Source organism: Aulonocara stuartgranti (genome assembly GCF_965226115.1).
Source record: "Aulonocara stuartgranti genome assembly, chromosome: 15".
In the NCBI taxonomy this organism is placed as follows: Eukaryota; Metazoa; Chordata; class Actinopteri; order Cichliformes; family Cichlidae; genus Aulonocara; species Aulonocara stuartgranti.
This window is the reverse complement of record NC_138951.1, coordinates 32257354-32282310: the sequence shown is the minus strand read 5'-3', so window position 1 is coordinate 32282310 and position 24957 is coordinate 32257354. Positions and strand designations below refer to the sequence as shown.

At 40.9% G+C, this 24957-nt stretch overlaps 2 protein-coding genes across 5 annotated transcripts in view; both read right to left on the bottom strand.

Moving 5' to 3' along the window:
- The window catches only part of LOC309689155 (uncharacterized protein), a 318224-nt gene that overhangs the window by 103213 nt on the left and 190054 nt on the right, over nucleotides 1-24957 (bottom strand). The window lies entirely within an intron of this gene.
- The window catches only part of epha7 (eph receptor A7), an 84710-nt gene continuing 76155 nt past the window's right edge, over nucleotides 16403-24957 (bottom strand). For all 3 annotated transcript variants that reach the window (XM_082505286.1, XM_082505287.1, XM_082505288.1), the window contains exons 15-17: nucleotides 19378-19571; nucleotides 18586-18741; nucleotides 16403-18075 (exon numbers count right to left, since the gene is read on the bottom strand). In XM_082505286.1, coding sequence (XP_082361412.1) covers nucleotides 17961-18075; nucleotides 18586-18741; nucleotides 19378-19571 — 465 coding nt within the window. In that variant the 3' untranslated portion in view covers nucleotides 16403-17960. The remainder of the gene's footprint in view (nucleotides 18076-18585; nucleotides 18742-19377; nucleotides 19572-24957) is intronic.

Sequence of the window (24957 nt, the reverse complement as noted above, 5' to 3'; positions counted from 1 at the left end):
TGCAAAATGTCAGATACTGTAATAATGATGAAGCTGAGCTCAGGAATATTGCAGAATTGCCAAATACAAAACATTTCTTACGGTCTTATCTTTCTCTGGCTGTCTGCCAGTTTCCTCCATTTCTTTATGGCAGTATGTCAGTGTATTGAGAAATGTAGATAAAGACATTTTGTAGTCTGAAATATAAAGATTCAATATATCATGCATTATAGGGGTGACTATGATCTGAGTGGACCTCATCCCTCCCCCCATAAAGCACCAGGTTTAGCACAGCAGTGGCATTGGGAGTGTTGGTGACACAATAGCTCACCACCCTACACCAATGTCACAGTCACCATGAGCATATGGTTTCTTTGGTTAGTGCTATTCTTCAATTCTCATTTTTTTTGGTTATTTGAATCTGTTTCTCATTGTACATTATTTTATGTCATTGATAACTTACAAGACAGATCCAAATTGGCTTCACCCAAGCTGTAGCTTGTCAGCCATTAAACTGTCCCTGAAAGTTTTAGACAGTGGAAAAAAATGAGAAGAGTGGGACTACTGACCAAAGTGACTCCCATTTGATCACAGATGATGAATACGTCTTTTATCCACTAAAGTATTCGTCTTTAGATTTTCTTCTCTCCACATTTCTAAAAATGACCTAAACACTGAAGCTGAATAACATTCATGGGAACTGAAAAATAGCCACACACAAAAAACACCAAGAGGCATGCTAAAATCATATGAAATCCAGACTTGTACCTCACAGACACAGGCGAGCAGGCTTGGAGACAGCATGGTGAGCCACTACTGGACTTAACAAAATAAATACTAGAACTGCTGAAGATGTGATCAGAAGAAAGCCATTCAATCTCCTTTAAAGAACTAGAATTTATGGAAGATTATGATACAAAAAAGGAATGTTTTCAGCAATGTTTGGAGAATTTTGCCTGTCTTATCATGTATGCATATACAAACGAGTGTCTACACTGTTTCTCAACCTATCTTACACACACAAATCAAAGTGGTTGATAAGTATGAACAGATTTGCTGTTTCTGACTTTTTGGACCAATAACAAGTATTTCTGTCTTGCCTCTGTTCATTTCTAAAATGTTTTGAGAGATCCAGCAGTTAATGTTATCAATACAGTTTATGATATAATCCGAGGAAAGAGATAAGTACGCCTGTGTACCATCTGCACAAGTATGCTAAGTTATATTATGATTCTTTATGACAGTATGTGGGAGCATGTTGATGTTATACAGGGAGTGCAGAATTATTAGGCAAATGAGTATTTTGTCCACATCATCCTCTTCATTCATGTTGTCTTACTCCAAGCTGTATAGGCTTGAAAGCCTACTACCAATTAAGCATATTAGGTGATGTGCATCTCTGTAATGAGAAGGGGTGGGGTCTAATGACATCAACACCCTATATCAGGTGTGCATAATTATTAGGCAACGTCCTTTCCTTTGGCAAAATGGGTCAAAATAAGGACTTGACAGGCTCAGAAAAGTCAAAAATAGTGAGATATCTTGCAGAGGGATGCAGCAGTCTCAAAATTGCAAAGCTTCTGAAGCGTGATCATCGAACAATCAAGCGTTTCATTCAAAATAGTCAACAGGGTCGCAAGAAGCGTGTGGAAAAACCAAGCCGCAAAATAACTGCCCATGAACTGAGAAAAGTCAAGCGTGCAGCTGCCAAGATGCCACTTGCCACCAGTTTGGCCATATTTCAGAGCTGCAACATCACTGGAGTGCCCAAAAGCACAAGGTGTGCAATACTCAGAGACATGGCCAAGGTAAGAAAGGCTGAAAGACGACCACCACTGAACAAGACACACAAGCTGAAACGTCAAGACTGGGCCAAGAAATATCTCAAGACTGATTTTCTAAGGTTTTATGGACTGATGAAATGAGAGTGAGTCTTGATGGGCCAGATGGATGGGCCCGTGGCTGGATTGGTAAAGGGCTTAGAGCTCCAGTCCGACTCAGACGCCAGCAAGGTGGAGGTGGAGTACTGGTTTGGGCTGGTATCATCAAAGATGAGCTTGTGGGGCCTTTTTGGGTTGAGGATGGAGTCAAGCTCAACTCCCAGTCCTACTGCCAGTTTCTGGAAGACACCTTCTTCAAGCAGTGGTACAGGAAGAAGTCTGCATCCTTCAAGAAAAACATGATTTTCATGCAGGACAATGCTCCATCACACGCGTCCAAGTACTCCACAGCGTGGCTGGCAAGAAAGGGTATAAAAGAAGAAAAACTAATGACATGGCCACCTTGTTCACCTGATCTGAACCCCATTGAGAACCTGTGGTCCATCATCAAATGTGAGATTTACAAGGAGGGAAAACAGTACACCTCTCTGAACAGTGTCTGGGAGGCTGTGGTTGCTGCTGCACGCAATGTTGATGGTGAACAGATCAAAACACTGACAGAATCCATGGATGGCAGGCTTTTGAGTGTCCTTGCAAAGAAAGGTGGCTATATTGGTCACTGATTTGTTTTTGTTTTGTTTTTGAATGTCAGAAACGTATATTTGTGAATGTGGAGATGTTATATTGGTTTCACTGGTAAAAATAAATAATTGAAATGGGTATATATTTGTTTTTTGTTAAGTTGCCTAATAATTATGCACAGTAATAGTCACCTGCACACACAGATATCCCCCTAAAATAGCTAAAACTAAAAACAAACTAAAAAGTACTTCCAAAAACATTCAGCTTTGATATTAATGAGTTTTTTGGGTTCATTGAGAACATGTCACGGCGAGTGAGATGAGCCGTATAAAAATAATAAATGAGGATCCAATTGCAGGCAGTAGTGGAGGAGTGAAGGTGGTTTATTGGACACGAAATAAATATAGACAAACAGCAAATGGAGCACGAACTAAACTAGACTGGAGACAACTAAACTACTGAATACAAACCGGAACTCAAACATGAAGCAAGGTGGACGACGGTACAAGATGGTGACGGCAGGGAAACACACAGATGACGCAGGGTGGAAACACAGACGGACCAGCAACAACAATGACGGAAGACATGACTTAAATACACAGAGAACCACAGGGGAATTACACACAGGTGGTGGACACAGCTGGGAATAATCAACAAGACGAGACAAAGGTAAAACTGAACACACTCACATGAGACGCAGACCTTCACAATAAAACAGGAAACAAAACACACTTTACTAAGACACAGACTAGACAGAGACAGACTTGAAATGACATATGAAACTAAACCCACATCTTAAACCCAGATAAACAGAAACATGGAACTCTAATAATAGACATAAACATTACCATAACACGACAAGAGAACAAGAACACAATCCCTGATGCAAACTTAAATCAAAACACAATAAACTCAAAATACTGGGTCCAACGGACCCAGAACCGTGACAGAACATGGTTGTTGTTCAATAATAAAATTATTCCTCAAAAATACAACTTGCCTAATAATTCTGCACTCCCTGTACAGTAATAGACCAAGGATTGACCCTTGAGGAACCCCGATTACATTTTTATTTGTGCAGATCTAAAACTGCTAATTGAAACATTCAAACTTCTACCCCTTAGATACAATGACAGCCGGTCAAGAATCTAACCTGTTGAACCAACTGTGTCACAAAGCCTTTGTATTAGAATGTCATGGTCAACAGTGTTAAAATCAGCAGTGAGGTCAAGCACTGAAACTCAAACTCTCTGTGGCTCACTGTTGGATGACTTTAGTAAGAGCTGTTTCTGTGCTATGGTTGGTTTTGAACCCTGACTGGTGTATATATATATCAGTGATTTATTAGTGATTTCTAAAACAAAGAGATACAGTTTAAATAGTTTGGTGGGGATCAGGGTTACAAGACTTTAACTGATAAATAACGTCTTCCAGATATTTTGAAATTACAGGTGAGAATATGGACATTGTAATTTGATCATTATGTGAGGTTATGTGCTAGATCGATTTCTAGTAGACTACTTAAGCTAAGATATTACATCCAATATTAGAAACTTTGCTCTTTTTGAAAGATGCTCATTCATTACACTTAGTTGCTCAGACTGAAATTCAAATTTTATGGTTTTGGAGAGATTAAATACTTTGTGAATGGATAAAAACAAAAAAAGTTGAATTAGACTGGTTATTGTTGATCAGTTGGGAGATGTCTGGATGATTGCATTTTTGGACCAGTAAATGTACATGTTTATACATTTCAAAATGAATTTGTAGTTTATTTTTGTAGTGTCTTTTTGCCACCTTTACCATATTGCTGTTTCTCCAGAGTGCTTTTGGTGGACGGCGTACATTAATAGTTTTAACAGGAGCAATGTGATCAATAATTTCATCACATGATGACAATAATGGTAGTGTACACGTTGAAAACTTTATATTTTATCTTTATATTTTTATCTTCATGACTTTATAATGATAGTGGGGATCAATTAGGTCAAGGACCCAGGTGATGTCAGTAGTAGCTGAACTGATTTCACCTGCTGCAATGAGAGTAGCAGAATGGAAAATGGCATAGGAAATGTTTGTGGAAAGAAGTTTTGTTCCAAGTTCATTTGGATCTGATTAGTTGACTGTGTTCCCAATAGAATGAAATTGATGATGAAGGAGACACTGTGGGCAGAAGGGGAGGGATGGGACCAGACACGGAAATGTGACCCACAGGTCTATTTAGTGAGCAGAATAAGTGTTCAAAGTCTCTTTTGAGTTGCTCTGATTGGTGTTTCTGGACATCTTGAGCTCTTTTGTGATGTCTGGCTACTTACCAAGAAGTCCAGGATAATTTTCTTCCCCATCTCCTCTCCCCTTGGACAACAATCGAGGGTTTGGCAGGAGCTAGCAGGGAGCAGGCTTGTACTTTAGGCTTGGCTTTGAGCCTGGGCTTCAGAGGCTGGGTCCTCATCGTGGATCGAGGCTACCATGGCTGGCTGCGGGTGTAAGTTTGCCTTAGATCCAAGTCACAGGAGGCACAACCTCTGCTGGACTTTCTTCTAGACAGAATCTACATGTGAGCACCACTTGAAATCCTGTGAAAAGGTGGATCCCAGGAATCTAAAGTGATCTAGAGTAGGTACTGTATTGTTGAGGATAGTGGGAGGGGGATAGTGGGAGGGCATCTCCACAATCTTAAGCGGGTTATGCTCCAGGTGATTCTTACTGCACCAGTGGACAAGTTGGTCAACCTCCTGTCTGTATGCAAACTCGTCATTGTTCTGTATCAGACTGTGGTGTCATCCGTGAACTTCAGGGATTTCATAGATGATTCTCCTGAGGTGCAGTCATTAGTGTAGAGGGAGGGGAGCAGCAAGGAGAACACAGATGTCAGAGTGACAGGCCTGTAATCATTTAATCCTGTGATGGGGGGCAGTTGGTCAGCACAGACTTTCAGGCAGGAGGGACACAGAATATAAATTTCTGAATTTACCTCTGCTTTTTAAATAGGGGACTATTATTAGACTAATAAATTAATCAAGTAATATTATGACTCCCAGTCTTGGAGTGGCTGTAGCTCAGGAGAAAGACTAGTCATCTACTAATCAGAAGGTTGGTGGTTTGGTCTGCATACCAAATATCCTTGGGCAAGACACTAGGGTTGCCAACTCCCTGAAAAATAAATAAGGGACACCTCGTGGCCAGGGCCGGGCAACCCAGTTGTCTTCACCCTTCCCAGTGTGGTGGATTTTCTAGCTCTTTTTTTGTGTGTGAAATTATTTTTTTTAACCATTTGACTTGAAGTTGATTTAAGCAGATGCATATTCTATTCTTTGTGATATGAACACATGTGAAACAAGTGATCATTTAGCCATTTATTTTTAGCTCAAAATGACAACATTAACACATAAAACAGGTCTCTTTCTTAAACAGAAGCCTGTCATGCTTAACTTTTGAGAATATAAGTAAATCTTTCTTTAAAAGAACTTTGTCCTGCTTAACTTAAAATAATAGAAAATAATAGAAAGAAAAACATTCTTGTAACAGTGCACATTTAGTGCATTTAGTACAATTGGCTTCAGCTGAGGTATTATTTCAGCTTTTCTAATGCTAATCAGCTGCTCCTGTTTGTAAACCCGCTTGTTCCCATGATTACGCATCTTAACTCATCATCATTATTCATCTATGTATTACTTTTATGTATTAGTCATCTATTTGTTGTAATCATCTATCCTTGCAGTTGTTTATTACACAAAATAAATTATATTATCACACTTCTGGCCACATAGCGCTGATATTCACTGCACATGCCCATATTAACTTTTTCCAGCCAGGTGTTTTCCTTTTCCCATTCTTCCCTTTCTCTGAGGGGAACAAACATTGCTGCTCTAATGCTGGGCTTACACTGTGCGATTTTTGGCCCATTTTGAGACGATTTTTGAGTCGTGCGACCGTTTTGGTGATCGGACTGATTTTGGCCTTCATCGTGCGTCGTGTAGTATACGTGGGGTAACGAGAAGTGATTAACACCTCACGACCAGCTCCCGATCATCAATCGCTCGTGAGGATCTCACCACAGCCGCTCACACTGCTCACGCGCAAACACGTAAAGGTCGGTGAAAAAGACGGCGCAGCACGGCAGTGCAGCGTGTGATCTGGACACAAGCGATGGAGGCACAACTTGTAGAACTTTGGAAAGCTCATCCGAGCCTTTTCGATGTGGCATCACAAAATGATCACGACCACAACAACCGTGAAAATAGTTGGATTTACACTGCTGCTCAATCACAGCTGCCTGATCAATGTTTTTCATTAGCAATTTAGCAAAGTTGATGGTGGTGGTGGTGTGTCTGTGTGAGTGAAAGACAGAGAGAGAGAGAGCGACAGATTTTCTGTTATAACCTTCATTTTATGGACGCACAGGGTGAGCTCTCAGGTCGCATCAGAGCATCGGGCGGTATAGTGTGAGACCTGCATCGTGACCTATGAACTTCTAACCCCTGCGAGTCAATCGTGCAGTTTGAGCAGGAGCTGAATATCGCGACTGAAAAAATCGCACAGTGTCTGCCCAGCTTTAGGTGTACTGTCGTCCGAGACTTGCACCGCAGTGTCGGCGTTTGTTTCCCTGTTGGCCATGCTTCTTGTTGTGGTCACCTGTTGTCTTCCGGTATTTTCTCCGCAAGCGACCTTTCCTCGACCAATGAGATGAGCGGTAATCTGAATTGTCATACTCGAATTGTCATAAGTGTGCTGTCAGCTCATTGGTCACAAAGCAGGAGAGAGGCTGGGAATTATGTTTTCAAACAAAGCGTTAATTCCATTAACATTTATAGACTACTTTTGATTCTCACTGTATTACGGGACAAAGTGCGTCCCTTATTAGCTCAATACGGGACGTGTACTTTTTTTTCTAAATACGGGACGATTCCGTATTTTAAGGGACGGTTGGCAACCCTACAAGACACTAACCCCAAGTTGCTCTCCAATGTATCTATTAGAGAGTGAATGTAGATAGAAAGCACTTACCTAGAGAAAGTACAGAAAAAGGGCACAGAGTGTGAATGGATGACTTAGGCAAGTTTTATAAAGCACTCTGAGTGCTCAAAGTAGAAAAGCGCTTTGTAAGAACCAGTCCATTCACCATTTACTTGGAGACACCAGGTACTCTGCATGTTGATAGCTATCTAGTAGGGGTGCAACGATATTTGTATCGATATTGAACCGTTCGATACAGTGCTTTCGGTTCGGTACGCATATGTATCGAACAATACAACATTTGTAATTTATTTTATCAACTTTCCTTCTGACGATGCTGTCTGTGTTGAGCGCTCAGTGAATCTGCGTTCGACTACTCCGCCTAGGCTGCACTGTGGAGCGCAGATCCACTGAGCGCTCAACACAGACAGCATAGTCAGAAGGAAGAGCGCAGGGCAAGCTAGCAAGACAGAAGTTAAGCTCTCCTTGCAACATGGACCTCCCCCACTCTCATTCAGATCTGGCGTTTGGAATTATTTTGGTTTTCATGTGACGTATGACCCTGAAGGTAAGCGAGTCATGGACTAAAGTAAAACAGTATGTTGGATGTGCCATGCAATGCTCAATTACATAGGTGGGAACTAGTGTGTTAGCGCAGTTAGCTCGTTAACGTGTTGGCTGTCTAGCCCCATGCACAGGGCGATCGGCGGTAGCTCGTTAACGGAGATTTGCCATGTTGTGGCGTTAAGGTCATTTCAACGAGATTAACCTGAAAGCACTAGTGGGAACACAACGAATATGACTGCACATTTACATCATCCTAGTGCAAAGACAAAAACAACAAGCATGCTACTAACTTTAGCCGAGTCATTTAGACAGCTGTTAGCACATGATTCTCCTTATGCTGCTGAGAATATAGCCCAGAAGAAGCGGATAGTATAGCTTTTATTTTGGAAAGAGGCATTTCTCTGTAATAAACTCTCTTTTCCAAAGATGAGTGATTCCTCAATCAGATACAGGGCTTGCAAAATCGCTAGCCCGACGTCCTGGGGCTAGCGATTTTTTTCAGACGGGCTACCCTGCCCGTCGGGCTATTGTAGGAAGGAAAAATCTATGTCAATGCTTTTGCATTCTTTCGGAAATGTAGCTGGGTAATTATGTCATTGGCATCGGTGAGCCACTGCCAATATGTGACATATTGAAATCGCGTTTGAATTTGCGCTTGTTTTTTTGCTTTCACTTTGCAATCGCGCGAACTGTGTATAGAGAGCGACAGCACTGATTGGTGAGTGATGATAATTTGCGCACCAATTCCTCTGACGTTGTCTTATCAATCGTTAGCTTACTATGCAAACATGACAAGTGAAATCTCCCGCAGCAAGCTTAAACATGTGAGAGGTTGATCGTGCAGAGAATCGCTGAGCATTATGTGAGTGCGTGTGTAAAAGCAGCAGGATATATATTGTAGCGGATCAGGGCTGTTCGGGGTTCTGTTTGTACAGTTATGTTTTGTTTATGTTGCCATAGTGACGGGTGACGCCCTCTCGCTGCGACGGTGTGTCCTTCCGGGGTCAGAGGGCGCCCTGTGTGGTGTTGTTGTTGTTGCTGTGCTGTTGCCGCGCTGAGCAGTTAGCTAGCGGCAGTGTTCTTCTGCAGATGTCAATAAACGGCTGTGCTCCCTGGCTAGCTCACGGGAAGCAAGACCAAACAATACCTCCGTCTCCTCCTTGTCTGAGCTCGCCACATTGGTGTCAGAAGTGGGATGATGGTGGCACCCCATGTTCTGACCCGAGTGACTTTTACCCCGCCGGTCGTGACCGGCCGGTGCGCCAAAAGAAGGCACCTGGACATTTGCAGGACTTTGTGTGGGGTAATGGGGTCGTCGGGGACGACTGACCCCTTAGGTGGGGGCTATGTAGCGGGTCAGGGCTGTTCGGGGTTCTGTTTGTACAGTTATGTTTTGTTTATGTTGCCATAGTGACGGGTGACGCCCTCTCGCTGCGACGGTGTGTCCTTCCGGGGTCAGAGGGCGCCCTGTGTGGTGGTGTTGTTGTTGTTGTTGTTGCTGTGCTGTTGCCGCGCTGAGCAGTTAGCTAGCGGAAGTGTTCTTCTGCAGATGTCAATAAACGGCTGTGCTCCCTGGCTAGCTCACGGGAAGCAAGACCAAACGATACCTCCGTCTCCTCCTTGTCTGAGCTCGCCACAATATTTTAGTTCTGCTGAGCCAAATAAGACAGGTCAGGGTGAAGAAGTGACAGCCAAAGAAAAACTTACCACAAAACGGAAAAGTTATGACAAATCAGACTATAAGGCAAAAAGAAAGTGCAGCTTTATGGTTTCATGGACAAAAGAATTTCTGTGGCTGCAATATGACAAGCGAAATAACCAGGGCTGCACATAAGTGGTCCGCAGGTGCGCATTCGCTGTCAAAATAAAAAACGGGCACAAGATATGAAGTTGCAACGCGTGTTTGCATACATAAGATTTTCAGGAGGAGGACAGACATTTATTTAGAACTCTTAAAGATGTCGAAGAAGCAAGCTCCTTTAAGCAATTACTGTGATGTTCCTCCACCTCCAAAGAAATGTCAGAAGGAGTCCGAACCACAAAAGAAGCACGTATTCTCGGAAAAGTAGTTGCAGGAGGTGAGCTGGCTTCAAACAAATGATGAACGCACAGAGATGTGGTGCGGACCCAGATAGCAAGGAGACATTGAACAGATGTTGATTTTCCATCTGAACCATCAGAATCGTCTGTTATTCTTGGTGAGGGATTAGTTCTTAGGTTTTGGGTTCTCATGTGTATTGCAGTTCTGTTCAGTGTCTAGTCTGTCTCTCAGTTTCATGTCTGCATCTTGTTTAGTAATTCTTGTTTCCTGTCTTATTGTGAAAGTCTTTGTCTTATGTTAGTGTGTGCAGCTTAGCTCCCCTGTCTCGTCAGTTCTGATTTCCCCCAGCTGTGCTCTCCTTCTGTGTCTCATTCCCCTCGTTACTTCCCAGTGTATTTAAACTCTGTGTTTCTCTGAGTCAGTGTCGTGTCATCCCTCATGCTGTGTGGATCTCCCTGTGAGTTTTAGTTTGTTGTTTCCCTAGTTTAGTTTGTATGTTTTTTCCCTGCCAGCAAATAAAGCCGTGATTTTGAGTTCACCCCCTGAGTCTGTGAGTCCTGCATTTTGGGTCCAACTCCTGCCTGCCGCACAACGATCCATGACACTAGGTCTTTCTTTAATTGACAAGCTAGAGAGTAAGATTGCAGGAACTCCTTGGCATGTGCTTCGAGTATTCTGATAGAGGGTGTTGATTCATTTAAAGTAATATATTCATCCTCCTCTAACCAGGCGAGGCAAACTAAACCATAATGCTGATCAGTTGTTAAGTTTGCAGATGACACTACAGTGCTCGGACTTATTTCCAACAATGATGAGACAAACTATAGGACAGAGGTGCAACAACTAGAGTCATGGTGCCACGACAATAACTTGGTCTTAAACACCAAAAAGACCAAGGAGATCATTGTAGATTTCCGGAAGAGGGGTCATAACAACCATCTGCCTCTCTTCATTGGCAGTGAGGCGGTGGAGAGGGTGAGCAATTTTAAATTCTTGGGGGTAACTGTGACCGAGGACCTGTCCTGGGGCAACCATATCACCTCAGTTGTACGGAAGGCCCAACAGCGCCTCTACTACCTGAGGAGACTGCGGAGCGCACACATTCCCAGATCTCTGTTGAACTTCTACAACTGTGCCATCAGCAGCATTCTGACGTATGGATTTCTAGTGTGGTTCCCCAGCTGCACCAAGGCCGATCAGCAAGCACTCCAGCGGGTGGTGAAAGAAGCTGGCAGAATTATTGGAATAAGTCTGCCAGAGATCAGTAATATCTTCCCCACTCGCTGTCTGAGGAGGGTGCACAGTATCCTGCGGGACCAACATCACCCTGCGCGCCACCTTTTCCATCTGCTGCCCTCAGGGAGAAGGTACAGGTCTATACAGGCCAGAACATCCAGACTGGCCAACAGCCTGTATCCACAGGCTGTCAGGCTCCTGAACTCTCTGCCCCCCTCTCACGGACAATAACCATATCCAACTTCTTAATAGCAATGAACTGGTCTGCATTGGTGCATCATATCTTTATTCTCTTCCCCCTCCTGCCCCCCCCCCCCTCTTTCTTAAATAGATAACTATCATATCTGATATCATATCTCACAGTACAATAATATTGAATGGGTTGCATTGTTGTATTTTGTCATGTTTCTCAGGTCTTTGTCTGAATTTCTACGAACATTATTGCTAAGGATTGTCTTATTGCATTGGAGTCACACTGGGTTAAATATGTACACTTGGGTTTTAAGGGGTATTTATTATTTTCTTCTTTTTTTGGGGTTGTATGGAAGCCCCAAACGCAATTTCATTGTTCTTGACAATGACAATAAATAAATAAATAAATACTAAATACAGTTATTAAACTTGTTACTGAGACAGACCGACCTATTGTCCCAAATTTAACTGATTTGCTTGTATGTGCAGTTGAGAGTGTTATATTATGCTTTCTTTGTGAGTTTTTATAATTAAACCGTGTTTTATAGATTTTTATTTTTTATTTTATTTTTTTTATTTGGTTGTTGGTGGCATGGGAGCAGAAAGACTCTGGAAGGATGGAATTTTGGATGATCATCTGTAACCATGGTTTATATGCAACTACCACAAACTTTTTCAGGAAGCCGGTTTAGTGCAAACTCTGAGTAAGTATACCCTGAGTTAATGAAAACTCTGGGTTTTCGGTTTCACAAAGCGAGTTTAGATTAATTCTGAGTGAGTTACTATGGCGACACACTCCGTGAAGCTAACCTGCCCCCTAGCAGGTTTACTTCAACTAACCCTGACGTTCTCCGCCTCTTTGTCAGAAACCTGACAGTAGGAAGTGTCAGACATGGCGTGTCCCTTCCTTGAAGAGCCAGTAGATGTTGAAGCCCAAATTCTCCGCAGAGCTCTCCGCCGGGAGAGAGTGATTAGAGCGCGTTTGGACATTTTATCATTTCCTGATGATTTTCTGTGTGAACGTTACCGTTTTTCAGCACAATCTATAATTTATTTGAAGAACATCCTCAGGCCTAATATTGCTCATGTGACACATCGCGGACATCCTCTCAGTTCTGTACATATTATTTGTATCGCACTTCGCTTTTTTGCAAACGGGAGCTTTCTGTATAATATTGGTGACGCTGAGCACGTTTCCAAGGCTACCGTCTGTCGGGCAGTCAGGAATGTTACAGTTGCACTGAAACGTCTCCTGTACTCGTCTGTGGTGTTCCCCGGTCATAGACCCACAAGATTTATCAAAGAGGGATGCCACAAAATTGCAGGTAGCAGGATGAACGAAACTTAATTCATGATGTGGTGATATTTGAACTACTACTTAAATTTTACATTTATTCTCACGGTTCCCAGGCGTGATTGGCTGTATAGATGGCACTCACATTCCAATCATTGCTCCTTCAGTAAATGAAGGAGACTATGTGAACAGGAAGTCTTTCCACAGCATTAATGTGCAGGTACATAGTTCCCTGTAGCATTTCAAACTAACAAATTATTTCATTATTAGTAATGGATGCTAATTTGTGTTCTCTGCACTGTGAAGATCATATGTGATGCTGCCAACATTATCACAAATGTGGAAGCCAAGTGGCCAGGCTCTGTGAGTGGTGGTGGTGGAGGACCCCCACCTGTTTTTCGGGCCTCCGCTTTTTTTCTGTTGGCTATAACGGGCCACATTTGAGCATACAGAGTAAGCAAATATGTACTTGTAATGTGCTCAGATAATTTCAATAAGTGCTTACAGAAAGAAAATTAATGTAGCCTCTAACTGCAATTGATTTACATCGGACAAACAGACCAAGCACTATGGCTCATAATACAATTACACCTTACCTGTTTGGACTATATTTTTATATTTCATTTTTACTTGCTGCCAGGAACGTTTGGGGCCTGTTGGGTTGCACCTGCGCTCACATCACATCACAAAATAAAATGTATGAAATAAAAAATAAAAAAAAATATAATAAAATAACGTGTTAAATGGGTGGAAATCCCTAGATCAATGTTTAAATTAACACTCACGCATTGACTCTGTCGGCTATGTTTTGCCATGCATGCTCCCTATCTTTTGCAGCTGAGGCTGTGTTACTTTTTTTTCTGCAAAATTTGCATGTTATCGGCATATGCTGCCATCAGAATTTCGGCCTCAAGCGCTGTAAAATACATTGACCGCGCCTTCTTTCCCTCCGTCTCCATGGTGACTCGCTTAATCTGTGCTCCACTAATCAGGGCTTTATGTATCCTCGTGCGTGCGCTTAACTTGGGGTTAAAGCAACTCCGCGTTGATTGAACTAATTGTTATCAGCCTTTCTGAAACCGAATATTCCGAGTTGGACAGTTCGGGGTTACTCAACCCTGAGTATCGTTTTTCACTCTGAGTTTTCTAAACCGGCTTCCTGAAATAGGGCCCTGGTGTTTCCAATCAAATAAAGACTCAACAGAGAACACCCATATGGAAAAGAAATAGTAAAAACTTATGTGATTACTCATGAAAGTGGCCACTTTCTCATTACTTTCATACATTGTTTTAGTAAGTATCCAAAACATACAAGTTTTATTATATAATTTTTCAAGGGATCTTATATCTGTTTTCACTCTTATATGCTTTTCATACAAGTTTCACAAAAGACAGATACAAAATTTATAAGATTTATATATATCTTTTCCATATGGGCAATGATGTTGAATACCTGTGTCCACAACTAAAAATGGCAAAAAAAACATAACACAGGATAGGATAAACGGCGTATAAAGAAAAAAAAAAACACTGCAAAGGAGACTTGAAAATTATATAGATTGTATTATATTTCCAAAAATATATGTACAGTCTATTACAAAGGTTACAAAGCAAAAAGAATTGTCTATGTAACAAGAAACTGTCTAATTAAATGATCTTACAGTTCTGCTTTTGGGGAAAATACTTTTGACCAGTGAATATTCTCAGTACTCTGATCACAGAAAAATAAATAATGAATCAACATTTATATTACTGTACAATAAACTAGAAGGCAAAATCAAAACAGTCAAAGGAAAGATGGGAATCCTATTAGCTGTCTTTGGTCCTAAATGAACAAAATATGTACAACTGAAATCTTGTGGGTGACAATAGTTCATCTGTGAAATAGAAAAATATAGTGCATTTTCAATGTATCCAGAGCTCTCTACTGAGTAATATGTGTAAAAAGTAAAAAAAAAAAAAAAACCCCAAAGAAAATCAATATAAATAAAATGTACAAGTTTTACAATTAGACCATATACAAAGATGTCCTCAAACCCCAGCTCTTTCTCAAACAGTTGACAGTGCTGCACTCTTTGGAAGCATCCACCACCTTGCCAAAGTGGAGAAACAAATTTCCAACTGCTGAACCACAAGATTTAAAAAATATGTTTGTATTCTATCTGCTACTCCTAAATTTCAGCCAGCACTCTATACCCTGCAGGTTCCTTTTATTTTATTTTATTTTTTGCCTTTTTTCATTTAAACTTTTTTTTTCTCCATGAAACAGAGTCACAACTAAACTTTTTTTCTCCTGTTTTTTCCAGAGTTGAGCAACCTGAAGTTCAGCATGATTCAAGTTGAAACATTGTATTGATTGCATCCTGGCCTTAATCTCAGTTTGGCTCAAACTGCTGTCTTCCCAGAACAGAAAGAAAAGAGGGACAGAGGCATCCTACAGTAGGTGTGAGGGGCCTTCTCCAGGGGTCTGCTTTGAAAATCAGAGCAGGGTGTAGGGAGTTGATGGTGAGAGACAGAGCGCTGCCTGTGAACTGGGGAGTTTTGTGCTGACTGAATGACTTTATGCCAGTATTCAATTCAAAGGCCCAATTGCTGAGGTCTGCTGTATGGATAAAGGGAGGTTGTGTATGACATAATGGGCTGGTCAGGGCTAATTTTGGGCGTCTCATCCCAAGATGAATCCCACTGTGAAAATGGATTTAAACAGTGCATCCACACTAAGCCAGATGATGTTGTTCATTTTAGGACAAAACTGCATGTTTTTCAAACTGAGAAGGAATTTTTCATCCACACAAGCATGGTTTAAATATGTCAAACTAACAGGTGGCAATACAGCAAACGGTTGAGAAAGTACAGAAAAAATGTGACTTTGAAATGACTTAATTGATTACAGAAGCTGAAGTTCTAAACCCTGTGTGTTGTCCATTGTCAAGACTATATCTTAGCCTTTTTTGGTGAGGCTCAGGATTCAATAATGTCTGTGGAGGCCTTTTTTGTTGTCTTTTCTAGATTTTTGAACCAATTTCAGTCACAGGCTTAGGGTGGACAAAAGGTAAAAAAAGAACCCTTTTTTAGTGCTTGTGGCCCAATGTGGACATTTCAAAGATGACAGAGGAAAAAATGAAGAAAGCTTCAGTTGGTTTTACTGGCTGTTAGCGAGCTCCAGGTTGATTCCTGATTTGGTTGTACTTTTTTCTATGGTGAGAAAATAAGTAAAGCTTTGAAAACACAGAGTTATGTTTAAGGTCGCAGCAGCAGTGAGAGAAGAACACCACTTCCCTTTATGTGACAGCTGAATACCTACATTTTCGTATCAAAGGACAGTGCAGTAAAACAAATTCAACATTGAAACTTTTCCTTTTTTTGGGAGTCTTTTTTGTTTGTTTGTTTGTTTTTGAAGTGGAGACAGGTGGCACCAAATAGATTGATTGGCTTTTAGCACATCCTCTGCACAGCCCCCTGTTCTCTGTTCTCCATAGAAAGCCATATGGAAGAAAAGAAGAGGAATCTTAAGAAACACTTTAATGCATGTTCTGTCACATCTGCTCCTGTGAGTGATGAGCTGCAAAGACGCATGAATAAACAAGGAGGCTGCATGGCTGCCTGCAGAGCCGGGACGGAGGGATTTAACAACACAGTCCGTGTCTGAGAGGAGCTCCATGGTTTGGTCTGGCATTTTCATACCTAGACCCTGAAGGGGCTTGTTGATTTTTTTTTTTTTTTTTGTTAGAAAATGATGTCAGCATGGCTAATTGGCACCATTTAAGTGTTTTATCTCTGCAGTCACTCAATTCAACATTTTCATGCCACGTTAGAGTCTCATCACATGTTTAACATATCATAGCGGCAAAATACAACATGATTATTTCATTTGATGAGTTGGCATGGTATTTTTTCCAAACCATTTCAGGTCAAAGAGGTACATTTGTTTCCTTTTGCAGCAGTGACTGAATCTTTCCAAAGGTTTTGTCTCAGAATAGCACACCCATGCTTTCTATGTCATCTAGCACCTTAAAAAGTCCCAGTCGAGGACAATTTCTACCTGGTAATTATTGCTCTTTTTAGTCCAACTCTTTCTCACTGACTGTGTCACTTGTGGCATAAAACAGAGTCTGTGCACACAAGTTCAAGATAAAAAGACATCATGCTAAAAACAAACACACAAAAAAAGGAAGTAGTACAACACTGAAATGAGCCACAGAAAGCAATGCCATTGAAGTGCCTAAAATAGTGGCAATACTTAAACACATTTTAAGGCAGTATTACGTCTCGTCAATTCTTGAACGCACTCGCAGCTAAACAATTCTTCAAAACAACCACTATGTAAAACATTTTAGGCAAAATGATGGCAAAGCACAGCTGCAACTCCAATACAATCTTTCAAACGTGCTGACACATTCTACTCAACAACCAAGTGTATCCCATAGTGAACACTAAGGGAAGGATAGATGAAGGATATTGCTACTCTGATAGAAAAAAATTCTGGTGATTTAAAGAACAGTTTGCTTCCTGCATCTCCATCTGTGCTGCACTCATCAGAAAATTGTTTGCTAAAAAATGCTGAAAATTTGAAACCAGGTCAAGAACCCACTCCAACAGGCTGCAAAACAAGCGTGTGAGGATAATATTTTCACTTCAACAGCACATGAAGGAAAACAAAAGTCATTGCAAACAGTCCAGTACAAAAAGTACTTTGAAATCTGCACCTAAAAAGTTCTGTCTCTGTTTGGATAAAAGAGTTACCCTGTTGTCACATCCAAAGAGGAGAGGAAAAAGAACTTTTATATGTGCCAAAACGTGTCATCGTGGCAGACACAAAGAAAAACGAAAAAAAACAAACAACTAAAACCGCTTCAAGGTGTTGTAGTTCGTATAAAGGAAATCCTTAGACAACGTGTGCACATAAAGAGAAATATAAGCGGCAAACTCCTTTCCAATGCGCTGTTTGATATGTGGTTTAGTTTGTACGCGCTTCTACAAAAAGAAGGGAAAAATACATTTGTCTCATCCAGGTAGTTTCTTTTTTGTTGCCGTTTTTTGCCCTTTTCCTCTCTTTAGTGCCCTTTAAAGAGGCGGACCACAATCATTCACTGAGAAACAAAGGAATGATTTCACTCCAGGCACAGCCAGAAGAGTCAGACATCATACGTCTGTTTGCTTTGACAATTATTCCATTTATGTCCCAAGTCAAGTTTTGTTCTCGCCCTCTCCGAAGGCAGCCTGTCAGAGATCGTCACACCTGGACACCTGTGCCGTGGAGGTGCAGCATCTGGGCTCTCATAGTCTGTATGCTGCTCATGATCTTTTTCTGATGGCCCACCAGAGTGATCCCCAAGCTCATCACATCCCTGGAAAAGAGGACAACATTATGAGTCAGTGCACCATCACAGCCTCAGCTTTTCCATTATTGTGAGTATACAGCTAAACACAGCAGGCTTGTTTATGAATCTTAATAATGAATTTTCACAAGGTGAGATAGCAAAACCCATAATCTAAAGTAGTCTTTTTTTTCCCCCTTTGGGAAGTTTGGAGCTCTTTTTATCGAAATATACTTGGTAATGAGTTTATCAAGATCACAGGTAAACAATATGGAAACAAAAAAATAGGCTTATTCCCAAGACAATGTGGTTCAGAAAAAGAACTGTTTTTTCTTGGTGAAATAAAAGCTAGTATTAGCCACTTTATGGTGGGTTACAGAAACTCAAAACACATTCTAGCAACAATTCTACTTCTGAATACAGCTGAAGCTTTTACTCAAGGACAAGTAATAAAGTGTAGAGGAGAGCACAGTTTAAGCATAGTTGGTTTTAATGTTCCCTACTAATGCTTAAACCCCTTCGGGTTTCCTATCTACTCACTCGATTGACATCCTGGCCACAGATTCCAAGGAACTGTAGCCAGCTGCTGTGAAGTTGTCTCTGTATCGCTCCATCTTGATGGCTTCCAGCCACTCTCCCACTGAGCGGAAAGAAGTGAAGTCTGGTGTGCTCTGATCTAACAGGGGACTAATTGGTCTGTGGGATGAGCACAGAAAAATGGTTAAGTCTTATGCAAAAAGGAAACGTTAGGCTGAAAACACAATCAAACAAGAGATGAGACAGAGCGGTGACCAAAGGCATCCAGCAGTGCGGTAAATTATAAGCAGGGGAAAAACTTGCTGATTGGAGGCTTTGGTCGATAAGAATATCACAAATAGATGTTGCATTCCATGCTCTGCTTCTGAAAAATGTTTTTGTCAATATCCTTTCGATTTGAATACATTCCCAGGAACATACCCCGTACAGTCTCTGTACAGAAAATGCTTTTTAACCAGTTATAACCTCTGAGCCTCATCTCACAGTGGAAAGCATGTTCTGACTGCGAGAAGAATTCATTTGACAAACGTCAGAGTGAGCTCCGGAGTTCCCACTGCACTCCAAAGTACTAGAAACTCATTATAGAGATTGATTTAAAAGCCCTGCTATTGACCATAAAGGCATGAAAGCTGCTTTGGGCTATCGATCCCCTTGGATTTATCTTTCATCTTTGAACTTGAGAGGCTAAATCATCCACTGGACACTCTAGATCATCTACCAGTGTGATAAGTTGAAGTTCTATAGCTTATGAAGCCTACATTTTATAATAAATCATTAGGGGTCTTATTTCCATACCTTGTACACGTTCCCACTGGGGTTTTCAGTGTGTTAGGGTTACGTATCATCTTATCAAGGATGCCAACTATTTGATCAAATTTGGGGCGTTCGGCTCGGTCTTTCTGCCAGCAGTCCAGCATTAGCTGATGTAAACCCGGCGGACAGTCCATGGGGGCTGGAAGACGGTATCCTTCCTCTATTGCCTTAATGACCTGTAAAATTTAAAACAGACGAAGAAAGTAGCATCAGCCTTTGGTATCATCCTAAATCCAAACAAAAAACAAAAAACCTCTAACCCATACCTCAAACCCTTCAGTCTCAGCCTAGCTTTTTGCCATTTAACACCAGCTTTTAGCATCAACCTAATCCCAACCTCCTGCCCTGTACTCTCACTAACAGCGTTGACTATCATTTGAAACCCTTCAGAGTCCAGTTTTAGTTTCACGTTAACTCTAAACCCTAACCCACAACCCTTTAGCATTAGTCTATAGTATAATATTACCACAAGCCAAGCTCACTAAGCTCTTGGTATATAGCAGTATTGTACCTTAATTATGTCATGGTTACCTAAAACACTTAGACCTGAGAAAAAATTGTCTATCATGTGCCAGCTTTGTTACAGTCAATGGGATCATGAGGATTTAATGCAGAACTATTTAGAGTAGCTATAAGCAGCATCATTCTGCTATATAACCTCTTTCTGGAATGGTTAATGATCTCAAATTCTATCTGTGGCCAAGTGTTTTCAATTTATGTGCAGAAGATTGTCACCCAGCTTGAGAGCTAAGATACCGTAAACTTAAAGCAAAGATTTTTAAAGCAATGGGCATCTTGTAGATAGACTTGACCTTTACCAAATTTGCTACATAATTAGTATGTGTATTACTAAGAGATATTTGCATGTAACTTTTTGTAGGACCTGGGATATCTTGGCCTTTAAAGCATCAATGAAGATTATCTTTATTTCAGTCTGTCTCCCCCTCGACTTTATGGAAGTGTAATACTAAACTCACTAATTACCCACTGAATAAAGTTGGCCTTATCTTGGTCACATTTTTCACCAGTTTGAACTGAAATCTATGGACACAATGGCACCCATACTAAACAACTATTTAATGTATAATTCAAGCACACACACAGATTGGGTTTAGATTAGGGTGGGTGGGGAGTGCTGGATAATTTTATTCAACTCATGAGTACTATTCCTCATATGTCTAAACAAAGACCTCTTGTACAGTATATACCAATAAACAGAAAAGAACTTCTGCAACGTTTTTTGACCTAATTTACACATATCGTTTTATGCAGAGTTAATAAAAATTCAAGGTTTTTAAAAATTGTAGGTGCAACAGGAACATTATGCAACAAGCTCTCCTTCCTTTAATGTGTTGAGATGTTTATATCTCTGCATATATTCATCAGCTATTCTTGTCAGGACTGCTTAGACAAGAATGAGTCATGGAGGGAACCAGTGTCAAAACACTGAAACCGTTGGGAAAAATGCAAATAATGTTCTTCCTGTATCCCTGGAGGATGTTTGCTGACATCTTGACAAAGTGAAAAAATTTCTGACATTGATGTCTGTCAAGCAGCAGACGGTCAAAACACCACATGTCCCACTTTCACGCCCAACCATCTTGTTTAGCATTTCTAACATCTGATTGTTCAATCAGCAGGCCTCTGCTTTGGAACGCAGGAGAATATTAATCATATTTAGCTACGATGCTGTGGGTGCTAAAACAGGAAGCCATATAGGAATCTTAAAGCCAGAACTCACTCGCCTTTCACTATCAATCAAAATGTGTCAAGTGTCTGAGAATAAGGAACAGCTTCAAATGGTCTGGCACTGTTGGATTATCTCAGTGGGAGTTGGCAGGAAAGAAGGCAACAGCACTCAGAGAGCTGCGGGTGAGTCAGTCATTATAGCAATTTGTGACATTTGTAAAGTGAAGAGCGGGATTGAAAAAAACCCCACATTTGTTCATAAAGGTAGAAAAATGTGGGTAATGTCCAGAGTCAGGAAGATGACTTTGAATTTACTTGATGGTGAGGCTGCAAGATGGGTAAAAGAATGAATCATGATTACAAGTCTGTGGTTCATGAGTCAAGTAAGTGGTATTCCTCTGCACTTTAAAAACACATGTGTTAGGAGTACCCTACAGAGCTTTGCGATCTTTAGCTCTGAGACACTGAGTTGAATTACATTAGCCTTTGTTTTAGACTGCAGTTCTTGTGGCTTCAGCACAGGGAAATCTTTTTACTCTACTTCCTCTTTTACTTTGGGATGCTTACAAATGTGTTTATGTTCACATTTATTTGATTTAAAAAAAGGTACAGTGATCATTTAGTAATTAATGAGGACACTAGTGCATCATATAAATGTGCTTTGATTTAACCTTATAGGTTAATTTTCATCAGTTTTTCCTGGTTGCTCCATAACATTTGAAACATTCAAAGGAAACTTAGATGGGAAAGTATTTCTGCTTGGATTAAAAAACTTAAACAAATAAGGGTCAAAAATAATTACATAACATAACATAACAATTACAAACAAACATTAACTACATTACAAAGTTCAGAAGAACAGTCAAAACCACATTATTAGAATACGAAGTGATTGATAAACAGGCACTACTTCAGGTTATGAAAGCACACTTGACTGTCCAGCAGCAGCTGTTTTACGCATTTGATGTTGCTGTTCCTTAGTTCCTTTTGTCACCGTGTTCTAGGCATACACTGATCTACGAAGCTTGGAAAGAAAAGCGTCCGGACTTCTTTAGGTTTCTTGAAGACGTTTGATGTTTCATCTGAGAACAGTCTTCAGTTCTAAGAGCAAATGGTGGAGAGTCCCAGATTTTAAGCCCTATGGGAGTGTCCGCCAAGAAGGTCACGGACCCCCCCCCCCCCCTCCCGTCTTCAAGAAACTTAAAGAAGTCCAGACGCTTTTCTTTCCAAGCTCCTTAGACTACGATGACCTGGATGACTGAGAACCTTCATAGACATAGGCATGCACTGCTTGATGAGAAAAGGCCGGCTTAGTGGTTGTTATATTCCATTGCATTAACTTTTTATCTAAAAATCATGGCGTCAATAGATAAATTGATCCTTAATTGATCTTGTGTAAGTGTATTCACAAGTTTTAAAACTTGTGTAGTATTGACTGCCAGAGTCACAGACACTCAATGTCTGGGGTGACAAGGTACTAAACCCTGAGTTGCTCATGACTGGAGTGTGAGCAGGTGATAGATGTAGAAAGACCATGCTTACTTGAATGAGACATGTTATATAAAGCACATTGAGTGCTTAAGTCGAGTAGAAAAGTGCTATATAAGAATCAGTGTGTGTTGTGAATTTATTATTATGCCAATATTTTTCTATTCACTCACTAATAAGTCATCATCTTACTACAAAAACTAACTTACAGAGTTTGCAGTATAATATAACCAGGGGACTTAGGAAAGCTAGACAGATAACTGATTGTATAACTTCCACCAGGTCACCAGCAAACCACTTAGTTGGTTGGTTCTATTTTAGCCACACACTTCTCAAGTACAGAAGATATTACATTTCAGCTCAGCTCTCTTACTTGAAATTACTTGTTGACACCTACAAGGCACAAACTACCCGAGTATTGCTGCAAAGAGAATACAACAGTTTTCACAGTAGTTGCAATACTGCTGAGATGCATAGGCATTAGGGGTGCAACGATACACAAGATTCACAGTTCGGTTCGGTTCGATACTTTGGTGTCACGGTTCGATATTTTTTCGATACAAAAAAAATGTTCATGCCTTTTTAATTTTAACTCAAAAGTACAGTTTTTAAATTTAACCCTAACCCTTGTGCGTGTTTTTTATTTTGACAGCGAATGCGCACCTGCGGACCACTTATGTGCAGCCCTGGTTATTTAGCTCGTCATATTGCAGCCACAGAAATTATTTTGTCCATGAAACCATAAAGCTGCACTTTCTTTTTGCCTTATAGTCTGATTTGTCATAACTTCTCCGTTTTGTGGTAAGCTTTTCTTTGGCTGTCACTTCTTCACCCTGACCTGTCTTATTTGGCTCAGCAGAACTAAAATATATATCGTGCTGCTTTTACACACACACTCACATAAGCTCAGCAATTCTCTGCACGATCAACCTCTCACATGTTTAAGCTTGCTGCGGGAGATTTCACTTGTCATGTTTGCATAGTAAGCTAACGATTAATAAGACGATGTCAGAGGAATTGGTGCACAAATTATCATCACTCACAGATCAGTGCTGTCGCTCTCTATACACAGTTAGCACGATTGCAAAGTGAAAGCAAAAAAACAAGCGCAAATTCAAACTGATTTCAATATGTCACATATTGACAGTGGCTCACCGATGCCAATGACATAATTACCCAGCTACATTTCCGAAAGAATGCAAAAGCATTGACATATATTTTTCCTTCCTACAATAGCCCGACGGGCAGGGAAGAGATAGATTTTGGTAGCCCGACTGAAAAAATCGCTAGCCCCGGGACGTCGGGCTAGCGATATTGCAAGCCCTGTATCTGATTGAGGAATCACTCATCTTTGGAAAAGAGAGTTTATTACAGAGAAATGTCTCTTTCCAAATTAAAGCTATACTATCCGCTTCTTCTGGGCTATATTCTCAGCAGCATAAGGAGAATCATGTGCTAACAGCTGTCTAAATGACTCGGCTAAAGTTAGTAGCATGCTTGTTGTTTTTGTCTTTGCACTAGGATGATGTCGGCGTAAATGTGCAGTCATATTCGTTGTGTTCCCACTAGTGCTTTCAGGTTGATCTCGTTGAAATGACCTTAACGCCACAACACAGCAAATCTCCGTTAACGAGCTACCGCCGATCGCCCCGTGCATGGGGCTAGACGGCCAACACGTTAACGAGCTAACTGCGCTAACACACTAGTTCCCACCCATGTAATTGAGCATTGCATGGCACATCCAACATACTGTTTTACTTTAGTTCATGACTCGCTTACCTTCAGGGTCATACGTCACATGAAAACCAAAATAATTCCAAACGCCAGATCTGAATGTTGCAAGGAGAGCTTAACTTCTGTCTTGCTAGCTTGCCCTGCGCTCTTCCTTCTGACTATGCTGTCTGTGTTGAGCGCTCAGTGGATCTGCGCTCGACAGTGCAGCCTAGGCGGAGTAGTCGAACGCAGATTCACTGAGCGCTCAACGCAGACAGCATCGTCAGAAGGAAAGTTGATAAAATAAATTACAAATGTTGTATTGTTCGATACATATGCGTACCGAACCGAAAGCACTGTATCGAACGGTTCAATATCGATACGAATATCGTTGCACCCCTAATAGGCATTTATGTTTTTGCAGGAGTTCTTTAAAATTTAAGCAAAGCAAATGTCTTTGCTCTCATTGCTGACTTGTTTGCAGTGTAATTGGTTCAACACTGCTAGTCACATTGGTTCCCATTACCATAAGTCATTATAAACTTTTAAAGACGTTTGAATCAAAAGCATTCTGCATGACAAGTGTTTTCCACTCCTGTTATTTATATTAATAACACTACCAAATCCATGCTCTCAGGGCTTCATTTCAATGCATGTCCCACTTCAGGCTTG